The sequence below is a fragment of the Filicampus tigris genome, chromosome 17, assembly GCF_054856515.1.
Source record: "Filicampus tigris isolate MCC_2025a chromosome 17, RoL_Ftig_1.0, whole genome shotgun sequence".
Taxonomy (NCBI): domain Eukaryota; kingdom Metazoa; phylum Chordata; class Actinopteri; order Syngnathiformes; family Syngnathidae; genus Filicampus; species Filicampus tigris.
Genome location: NC_141233.1, coordinates 14,573,307 through 14,584,116, shown reverse-complemented (window position 1 = coordinate 14,584,116; position 10,810 = coordinate 14,573,307). Strand labels below are relative to the sequence as shown.

The following is a 10,810-nucleotide window of genomic DNA, read 5'->3' as shown; positions in this document are numbered from 1 at the left end:
CATGTGAACTTAAAATTGTGTGTGTCTCATTGACCAACAATTGACGAGGAAACATGCAACAAGAAGCGGTGTTACAAGGACTGATATTTGAACTGTGGTGGAAAAAAGAACCACTTTATTTGATTGGTCTGAACTCTTGTAATAGCCAACTAAAAGACATTGTGCCATACAATCATTGCATTTCAACATCAAAGTGGATAAGAGTTTTCAAGTTTGAATTTAAAAGACAAAGAAAATAAATGTCACGCGGGTTTTCTAGCTTGAAAAGATGCTCTAATTCTTTTTCGGCTTCAAGTCAGCTTTCTTTTCAAATTCAAGTTTGTAAACATTTTCTGCCATTGCCTTTGTAAACAGCAACCATCCCATCTAAACAGGACACAAAACAAAACAAAAAATACGTGGAAACATCTGAAAATGTGCTGTGACCAATAATTCAAAAGCTTTATGAGCGTGAGACAGAAAGGTTTCGAGGTTGAGACTTGACAACTGCAAAGTGAAAGTTGAAGATGGCATCTGCGGGCTCGGTTGTTTATTTAATTCCCGTTATTTATCATAATGGAAATTGAAATTCCAAATCGTGGCAATTCTATGATAATTATGGTACCTTGTACTCAAAACGACAGTAACCATTAAGCAAGGATCCCAGAATGATGAAGCAGCTAAAAAACTAAAGGTCTGCAAGTGGTGGGGAAGAAAAAAACGCTGACGAATATTGCCATTACTCTTGAATACATCACAGACAGCAGGTAGTTTGTTATCAATAGTTACAAAGCAAAAAGTGCAAATATGGTGCAGACCATTATGTTTGGTAAAGTGGGTCATAATTTGGAAAGACAGTTTGGATTGTTTCTGTGAAGTATTAAAAAAGGTACTAGGCAAACAAATACAAATATCAAACAGTGAAGAATATCTCTGAGAAAATTAGTTAAAGCTGCCTTTTTTTTCCTCAAGTCACAAGGCATGGCAAAACCATCAAAAAAAAAAAAAAAAGGGGGCGGGGATAGCCAAACAGATGATTTCAGACTGATTAAAACTGACATTTTAGAGCAGACCATTTTGAACATAAGGGAGACTGCAAAACAGCAACACGTTAATCGTCAGCTCTGTTCGGGGGGGGGGTATTGGCTCACTTCACTTTTTAGACAGGGTCCAGGAGTAGACACCTTATTCCACATTCGCATCACCCTTTCGTTCTGACAGCAGCGTTCACAAGTTGCCTTGAAGACATTTGCCTGTCTGGTGAGGTGTGGTGACCTCAATCCACCTTCGTGTTGAAAATCACACACACAATGTGAACACCAACCAAATATCAAAACGGTTTAAAATTTGAGCAGTGTATGTCGTTTGATGTCTACCATGTCCAGACAATGCTGCAGGGAGAACCCACCTCCGTTGTCTCTTATGAGCAACAAGAAATCACGCATTTAAGATGGACGCTGGTCGGGGAAGGAGCCGGGGGGGAAAAAGAAAAAAAACATCTGTGGCATTAAAGATTACACACCTTCACTTAGCATTAGAGTGGATCAATTTAAAAGCGACATTAAAATAAGAAATAATCAAGTTAAGAAAAACACTGCAAAAAGGTTATTCTATTTACATACAATGATTTTCTTGAAGATGAGTTATAGCTTTACAGAAATTAAACAAAGTCTCTTTTTACATATCAGCTTCACTATATCACAAGTCATCCCCTCCGTTGGGTTCACTTCCCCGCGAGACCGCGTGCATCCGATTCAAAAGCGAGTCTTCGTTCGGGAGAGCCCAGTCGGTCGTCGGCTGCTTGTACACTCAGCTTACAGCTAGGGGGCGCCATAGCACCAGAAAAGAATCGGACACCATTCAGTCTGTTTGACACTTTAGTGTCGCCGGGGCTCAGTCGTCGCTGTCCGACAGGGCCTCGTATTGCTCTGACAGCAGAGACTGCCACACACGCTGTTGGCCCACTGGAGCTCCTGCAGGAAGCGGCTGCTGTGGCTGTTGCTGCTGGCTCTGTATGGAGGGGGAAGCTATGGAGGTGGGCGGCGTGCTGCTCATGATGCGCATGGTCAGTGGGTTGCAAGGGAACTGCATGGACCCTGAAAAGAGAAAGACAACGGTCAATATGTGCGGAAATGACATCGGAGCATGCCATAAATCAAGCTTGAAATAAGCACGACCGACCGACTGACTGACTGACCTGCCGATGAGGGTCGGTCATCCCAACTCCACTGGGATTGGGCTTGTGCTTGTCTGTGATAGTCTCCCTCGGAGTGTACGGAGGACACCGAGGAGGGGCGTTCCCCTCCCGAGTAGGCCTGACCCAGGTTAGGAGACTTTGACTTGCGGCTGTGGGCTTTTCCCTGCTTCTGCTTCACTGTGGGTATGGTAAAGAGGCAACACGCTTCGCTTTTTATTCACGAAAAATGTGTCATGTATGTACCAAGGCAAGGGCAAATATTTGTGCTCAAGGGCCACATATGTTTTTTTAATACATGAGATTTTTTTTTTTTTTTTTTTAATGAAATAATTTCATCAACCAATTGTTTAATGATTGTGCTTTATTTACAATAAGCCAATGAAATCATTCAATGAAATCAAAAAAATATATATTTGTAGTCATTTGCATAATTCATGCTTTTTTCTGTATAAAATACTGTAATATGTAGTTTATTTGTATCGAATCAAAATGTTATTTCAATGACAAAAAAAAACAAAAAACAATTACTTCTTGAAATGAATCAACATATCACAAGACTCCTAATACCCGGGTAATGACTGAGTGAGCGATTAGCATGTACCTATGCTTGGCGAAGGATTGGCCTCCTGGCGGGTGTCACTGCCTGTGTTGGATGAGTTGCTGATGGCAGCTTGGTGCTCCTCCGTTCTGTCCTCTAAGTTACCCATTAAGGCTTTACGGATTATGTCCTCTAGGCCCAGGTTATTGGCAGGGTCGCTGAAGGAGTGGTTCCGCGGGTTGATGCTGCCTAGAAATCACAATGCAACAAATCTACAATTGAGAAATGTCCTTCCTGGCCAAACATGAGTTCTTCGCTACCGCCGTGGCTTCGGCTCCGCCGTGACTCGGCACAGTATGAATGGCGGACGGATTATTCACCATAGCCACATTCAAATGTATCTTTGTGACTTACTGGAAGTGGTAACAGCAGGCAGGTTGAAAATCTCGGTGCCTGGCTGAGCATTTCCTGCGAGACAGGATTAGCGGTTGAAAATCACAAACTCAGACATGTACGTTAACTACATGGTTGATGAGCTTGGAAGTAAGACTTGAAGAAGACACACATGCCTTCCCTTGCGCACACGCAAACAAGTTTGTTTCAAGCTTTGGTGCATGCATTGTGGGTTAAGGCAAAACGAAGACAAGAAGCCCCACTTACCAACATCAGAATCACCAACACCAGAGGTGGAGTTCAACTTACGGAAGATCTCCTGCTTTTTGGATTTCACCATAGGTGAGGTGTTCTCTAGTTTGGTGAAGAAGGACGGCAGATAACTGACACTGCCAGGGGACCTTGAGTCACTCCTTGAATCAAACAAAAAAGGTGTCAGGATTCAAATAAGCATTAGCGTCCTTGAAGCCGAAGTCAACCCAAACATATTTTTTTCAGGAATATATTTCCCAGCAGGCCCACTAGTTGAAACACGGCATTCTGATTAATTTTGCGTTTGTGGAATATAAGCTAAGCAGCAAAATGCACTCGTTTTTAGCCATCTCCGGGGGCGGCCATTTTGTCTTCTGTCGACTGAAAATGACATCACAACTGCCTCCAACGACCAATCGCGGCTGACCTGTTTTCTGAATCCGAGCCGTGCTTGGTCGTCGCGAGCACTTGCGATGTCATTTTCACTCGACAGAAGACAAAATGGCCGCCCTCAGCGATGGCTAAAAACGAGTGCATTTTGCTGCTTAGCTTATATTCCACAAACGCAAACTAGTGGGCCCTGCCGGTAACATATTCTTGAAAAAAATATGCTTGGGTTGACTTCCGCTAGAAGTTTTTTTTTTTTTTCCCACTACCGCTTTAATTAGTGGTTGAACTTGAAATCACCGATGCCGACCGGTTTAAGATCATGCATCTAGTCTGTGAAGCTCACATACCTGATCTCAGAGTTGTCCGCCTCTCGCCTTTGGAGCGCAGGCCCGGCAGTCTCCTGCTTTTCCATGACTTGGTAGCTCTGCGGCGGTGAGATGGGTTCATAGTTCTCCATCTGCCTTCCACCTCTCTCTGGAGACTTAACAGGCCTGGAGAAAGGATAAAGATCCCGGGCAAGTGTCGCGATCATGGCCGCTGACTTTGACTTGCCGCGACGATTTATGAATGAAATGACTGTTTCCGTACCTGGATCTGGCTTTGTCTGTGGCGTTCTCGGGAGAAACCCTGCTGGGGGGACGGTGGTGATGCGGGGCCTGGATTTGATTCTCCGGGCTGTAGCGACTGGGCACCTTGGCCCGACTCGAGGAAGACACCGGCGGCATCGTGCTCTGGAATGTGGCCGAGGATGAAGAGGAAACCGTGGGAGGGTCTTGATTCCGGGCAAAGTCCTGGGTTATAATATGCTGCACGGCACAAAGAGAAGGATTATCAAAACCGGGTCGTTTTTTTTTATTTATCTTTCCGGTATATCAGCTTCCAGTCTGTCACAGGCATTTCCTACCGAAATATGGTCTGCCAAGGTCATGACCCGATGTGTCTTGGGGATTTGCGAATAGCTGTCAGCCTGGGATGAAGGGGGCTGCTGGGAACCGGGCTGCGGTAGATCTGCCGAAGGCCGGTATCGACTCATGTCGTAAACCCGCATGCCGGCTGATCAGGTTCAGGAGCGGAGCAGAGCATAAAATGATATGGAAAGAATGCATTGATTTGACTTCAGTACTCGAGGTCATGCAAATGACGTACATTACAAACAGATGTTTAAATAATGCTGACAAAGGAACTACCAGCTTCAGTTAGCGAGATCACTAACAAGTTAACGGGGCTTAAATTTGTCAAGTTTAACGACAGTCGAGACTAACCTTCGGCATCACATAAAAAATTTTTTTTTAAAAAACAGGTTGGGTGCTTTCAGAAAACACTGTATAAAATTGTAAACCAATTTTTGTTTTGACACTCATTTAAGATTCATGTTATATCATTCCATCTCGGAAAAAGAAGGCTTCAAATAACCTCGTCAAGGTCCTGTTACGGAACGAAACTGAAACTGGCTACCTGGTTGCACGTGCGAGTCCATACCTGCCGTCTGCTGGCCCTCGTCCGTTTTTTCCTGTTGGGGATGGACTGGGGAACTAGCGGGACTGATCACTTCAATGGCTCCTCCGCCAGTGTTGTCATATCGGTTTGATGACACTGAATTGTTAAAAAAATAAATAAATAAATAAAAATACCGTCTATTCCTCAATTGATAACACATGTTGCTGTAACTTGTCAACAACTCACAGCTGCTTGAGGAGTCCGAGCTCTGACCGCTGCGCTCTCGGGACTCTTTTTCTGGGGCTATTTTCCGGGTGATGATGACATCGATGAAGTTAGCGGCGGTGATGGTGGTTTTGCCGTGAGTTCGAAGCTCTTCCTCAATGCGGGACTTTGAGGTTTGCGGCCCTTTTTCTTTAACGACGACACCCTCGGGGTACGCTGGGTGAGGCTTCCCCCCCGGAAGAGATATAGCGCCATACGGTACGGATCGTCGGTCGGGCTCCTGCTGCTGTTCCGAGAGGCTCGCCGCTCTCCGGGCTGCTGAACATAAGTCGTCATCCCGCTCGTCCCGCTTGCTCTCCTTCACTTTGGCCACGTCCACGGGTGGGGCAGAGGCCGCGATATCCACCAAGGCAGCCAGTGCATCAGCTGCAGTACTGTAGCGAGAGTTGCTCTGGGCGGCCGCCGTTGCTGCTGATGAATGAGGCCTAGAAATAAAATGAGGAGCTTTTCAGAGAACCTTTGAAGCTATTACGCATGTCACGTTTTGCTCAATTCATCAGATATCAGCGACACATTGTGTGAACAGCAGTAATGTTTTTTTGCCTTCGACTTACATGAGAGAAGTGATGACACTCTTGCCCTGAAAGATGCTTGGTCGCTGCTGAACGACCACTTCCTGGGTTCTGAGTGAAGGGGAAGGAGAATGCAGATAACCTCGGCTTCCCGGCCGGCCCGGTTGCTCAACTCCGCCTGATCGAAAAATGCACAAAATTGAAAACGACAATAGTTGGGCTGATTTTGTGGCGATAGCATGCATTTACCTTGCTTTTTTTTTTTTTTTTTTTTTTTTTTTAAAAAAAGCAAAGAGAAAAACGAGAACACTGTCAATTAGCAAATACTCACTTCCACGAATGTAATCATTCGCTCGCTCTCTTTCCCGATCGCGTTCTCGCATTTCTCGATCCCTCTGCTCCCTCTCTTTTTCCCTCTCCTTCTCCTGTTGCTCACGGTCACGCTCCCGCTCCCTCTCCACGCTTGCAGCAGCGGCAGCTGCGGCGGCAAGGTGGGCCTGGTGACCTAAGAGGAAAATGAAGACAGACGTGTCACACAAGATTTATTCAATACCCTTTCGCGAATGTGATTTTTTTTTCAGGGGGGGGGGGGGGGGGGGCAGGAAGTATTAAATCGTTGGCCAACAATCGTACTATTGAAGGTCATGTCATGAAGCTTCCTGCAGAAATAATAATAGCACATCTCACCATGTACTTTCTAACATTGTGAATGTCTGGAAACCTGCAGTCATGTCAAGCCTTGTGTTCCGAATGTGACTATAAACAAAAAAGTGCTGCTGCTTCGCAGGCCCAATCCAAGTCCCAGTACTGTACTACGCAGGTAACATTTTCAAATCCTTGAACATTTTAAATCTGATACAATCATTAAGCATGCATAAGGACGACAGGTTGTTTCCAGTTCGCTTTTTTTTTTTTTCCAACAAAATGCATGACCACTGCAGGAAGCTTCTCAAAAAGCGGAAGTAAACCCAAACATATATATTTTTTTCAAGAATATGTTCCCGGCAGGGGCCACTAGTTGAAACACGGCATTCTGATTAATGTTGCGTTTGTGGAATAGAAGTTAAGCAGCAAAATGCACTTGTTTTTATCCATCTCTAGGGGCGGCCATTTTGTCTTCCGTCGACTGAAAATGACAACACAACTGCTCACATCGACCAATCACGGCTGACCGGTTTTCTGAGTCCGAGCCGCGATCGGTCGCCGTGAGCACTTGTGATGTCATTTTCAGTCGACAGAAGACAAAATGGCCGCCCCCAGGGATGGCTGAACACTAGTGGATTAACACTTATTCCACAAACGCTAAATTTATCAGAATGCCCTGCTTCAACTAGTGGGCTTGCATACAACATATTCTTGAAAGAAAAACGTTTGAGTTGACTTCCCCTTTAACGGACTTGGTTGAATAAAGCCCAGTCAAGTAGTGCTTACTATTTTTAGATGTCATTGGAGACGTGAGTAGAGATGTGTGCTAATACCAAGTGTGAACACTACTGTCCGCTTTTTTTGGACTGGATCATTCAGGACCTGTGCTTACACTTGGTCTGGACAGGAAAGAACTGACCTTGGACACCCTACGCAGGTCTGCACGCCGTGAGAGGTGTGAAGGAACAAGATTTGGGCGAGGAAATGAAGGGAAGGTGGCGTGTTAAGTATTGGGGATGGAATCCTCACCTGGCGATATGGAGGTTGGGTTGAAAGCCCTAGTAGTGAAAGGGGGCTGAGCTCCAGGGAGGTAGGCGATACGTTCCAAAGTGGGAGTACCTGTTCCCCCAGGGTGAGGCAACAGGATAGTTGGAGGCATCTGGGCTAGATCAATTATCCCTTTTACAGACAGAAGCAAAGGGCCAATGGTGAACAATAAAAACCAAATCTTTTTTTTTTTTTTTTTTTTCCATTCTATTAGCACTGCATACACTCATCGCCGCCGTCTGTCAGTGCTTTTCGGTCATGGTCAGGTAAGCAGGGCTGCGACAAAGTTTAAAGATGGCAAACCTGAATGAGATGACCACTTGCCAAGTCACAGTTATCAATTGTTAAAACAGAGCCAGATAAATTGCAGCCGCAGTATGAAATAAGCAAAATGTGTCGAGGTCATTTGCTTCTGGACATCTGCAAAAGGTAGCCGCTACTACGTCACAGCAACACAGTGCGCAAACTAGAGCCCCTCCCAAGCGGGTTCTCTGCTACAGGTAAGAAAGGGCCAGCTGGTGGAGAACCGTACCTCTAGCTCCAGCTGGGTACGGGATAGAAACTGGCTGCTCCCGCGGTGACACCCCGCGGACCATGTCAGGCCGGGGGATGACCTGCATCTGCTGAGAAGTGATGTAATCATTGAGGATGGTCTGCCGCGTGTTCTCCATGGTGTATAGCTGGTATGTGTTGTGGTAGCCAGTTGGAGATGGTTGCCTGGGAAACATGAAGGCTGCAACACAGTATAGAATGCAAGGGGCAGGGGTGAATGAAAATCCACATTATCTGTATTCCCTGCTTAACTTTTTTTTTTCCAGCACCAAGCGATGCAGCATGTTCTTAGGTGAGATATTCCATACAAGAAAGGCTAAGTGAAGAAATAGCATACAGGAGCTACAGTGACAATAAGCTAACGATACCCTTGACCCATTGCATACACAACGCTTCCTTGGAACCTTGGTTCAAAAATTTTACTAGAGGGACTCGGTTAAGTTAACCCCAAAAATTGGTCGACATAAAAATGTCTGTCTGATAACTATAAATAATAATAATTTAACCACATTTGCACTGTCTGGAACATTGTTTGGATATTTGTTGCAAACGTGCACTCGTCAATGGGATATGGTTGCCAAGGAGGAATGCAGGAAAAGAAAAAAATGCCCAAGATTTGGGGTTGTCAAAAATAACATTTTATGTAATTACTGCAAAACAGAGTCAGGGTAGCTTGGAGAGCGATTTGAAATTTGATTTTTTAAATTATTATTATTACTATAGTAAAGATGGTAGATTTTGCAAAACAAACTGCACAGAGCGATCACAAAAAAACGCCAGTTTCATGTTTAGCTATTGTCCCCTGACTCCCCCCTTTTTTTAAGCAATATGTTTAGGCTTCGGCATTACACTGTCGCAAACAATATTCACTTCCTTTGGGGCCATACTGGGGCCTAATTTAGAGGGAGAAAAAAAAAAAAAGACACCTGCAACGTGATGATGCTTCCACAGTGTGAGAAAAAGCACAACTCAGCTATTATGCAGCCACGCCAAGAGTGTTCGTGAACTGAACATTTTTATTTTATTTCCTTCGTAAACCGCATGTTTCTTCACCCGGCTCATTTATCGACCGAGGGTCCACTGGTTTGTGATATCTAGTACGTGTTTACTTTATATGAGTGTAGAGCCAAATGTAATGTAGAGTAATGTAACAAAATACCAGGATCAATCACTCGGTGGAAGGCAATGCTGGGGTCAAGATGCGGAGGCAGGTGGGCCCGGTATACTTCCCCTGGCACAACCGGCCTGTGGTGAGGGTCGAAGGGGCTGTGGGAAGCCCTGGGGTCGCCACCCGCCACTGGAGACTTGGCTGGGACACTTTCCCTCTGTGTGGGTGTCAGGGCGTTCTTCCTATCATGTGCACCAGATTTTGCTCCTTTGCGGGCGACAGGGACAAGTAAGGCTTTCAGTCCAACTCGAACCGAAATCGTATCCGATTGAGTATATTCGCAGCATTCCAATTATTGCGAAAAAATTGCGCGCGGCAAATACCGTCTGATGAACGCCCCAGCATGGGCGAACCTCTGGTCACAGAATTGGAGCTGTAGTTGACGGGGGTCCTGCGAGCATTGGCGTCCTCGTACATGCCTGGGCTGAGCTGAGATTTCGCCGCTTCCTGGTGTGTGGAGCGCAGGACAGAGGTGGTGGAGTTCACCACCGAGGTGTGGCGCACCGCCTTGCTCTCCTCGTACTTGCTTCTTTCCATGGCCTCCAGCTGCGGTAGGCTGTGGGGAAGCTTACTGGGACTGGTGATTAGGGACTTGACATTATGCTTGATTGTAGGTTGGTTCAGGGAGTGCATCTAGGAGGAACACAGATCGCGATCATACAGTCGTACCGAACCAAAACCTATCCAAAATACTTGGGTCAACTTGGCAACGGGCATCAAACCAAATCAAAGGGAAACTGAATTAGAGAAATAAACGAAGCCATCATTTGAAAAAGTCGAACCTGAGACATGGAACTCTCTATGACCCTCCTGTCTGATAGGTCGGGCGTCTTCCTGAGGTCCTGGCCAGACTGCTCCTGTCGAGGGATTTCATGAATGGAGCGCCCAGTCTCTTTAATGGTGTTAACTCCCTCGTAGGGCTTTCCTTTGCCAATTCCCCCCTCAAAGGAGCGGATAGGTGGGCTCTCCCGTTTAATCTGCTTCCCATATTTCAGAACATCTTCGTATGTTTCCGCGGCGGTTCTAGGTGTTCCTAAAAAGCCAGAAGAACATATTTTAGTTATTCTGAAAGAGGAAGTCAACCCAAACATATTTTTTTATATGTTATATGTTCCCAGCAGGCCCACTAGTTGAAATATGGAATATAAATCAAGCAGCAAAATACACTCCTTTTTAGTCTTCCGCCATTCTCTGGGGGCGGCCATTTTGTCTTCTGTCGACTGAAAATGACATCACCGCTGCTCACAACGACCAATCGCGGCTGAACTGTTTTCTGAATCTGAGCCGTGATTGGTCGTTGCGAGCAGTTGTGATGTCATTTCCAGTCGAACAGAAGACAAAATGGCCGCCCCCAGAGATGGCTAAAAAAAAAAAGAGTGGATTCACACTTATTCCACAAACGCAATATTTATCAG

The 10,810-nt window shown here is 45.6% G+C and overlaps 1 protein-coding gene across 8 annotated transcripts in view; it reads right to left on the bottom strand.

Annotated features, from left to right (window-relative positions):
* Nucleotides 1-93: 93 nt before the first annotated feature.
* Nucleotides 94-10,810, bottom strand: part of ncor1 (nuclear receptor corepressor 1) — a 39,679-nt gene continuing 28,962 nt past the window's right edge. For 5 of the 8 annotated variants that reach the window (XM_086013374.1, XM_086013382.1, XM_086013377.1 and 2 more), the window contains 17 exons: nt 10,178-10,428; nt 9,719-10,028; nt 9,387-9,602; nt 8,208-8,408; nt 7,658-7,807; nt 6,315-6,488; nt 6,026-6,161; nt 5,433-5,896; nt 5,229-5,342; nt 4,654-4,802; nt 4,338-4,555; nt 4,097-4,240; nt 3,375-3,520; nt 3,129-3,182; nt 2,778-2,963; nt 2,177-2,353; nt 94-2,075 (listed from right to left, as the gene is read on the bottom strand). In XM_086013374.1, the coding sequence (XP_085869500.1) occupies nt 1,873-2,075; nt 2,177-2,353; nt 2,778-2,963; nt 3,129-3,182; nt 3,375-3,520; nt 4,097-4,240; nt 4,338-4,555; nt 4,654-4,802; nt 5,229-5,342; nt 5,433-5,896; nt 6,026-6,161; nt 6,315-6,488; nt 7,658-7,807; nt 8,208-8,408; nt 9,387-9,602; nt 9,719-10,028; nt 10,178-10,428 (3,293 nt within the window). In that variant the 3' untranslated portion in view covers nt 94-1,872. The remainder of the gene's footprint in view (nt 2,076-2,176; nt 2,354-2,777; nt 2,964-3,128; nt 3,183-3,374; nt 3,521-4,096; nt 4,241-4,337; nt 4,556-4,653; nt 4,803-5,228; nt 5,343-5,432; nt 5,897-6,025; nt 6,162-6,314; nt 6,489-7,657; nt 7,808-8,207; nt 8,409-9,386; nt 9,603-9,718; nt 10,029-10,177; nt 10,429-10,810) is intronic. The other 3 variants (XM_086013379.1, XM_086013380.1, XM_086013381.1) reach the window with 3 other exon arrangements.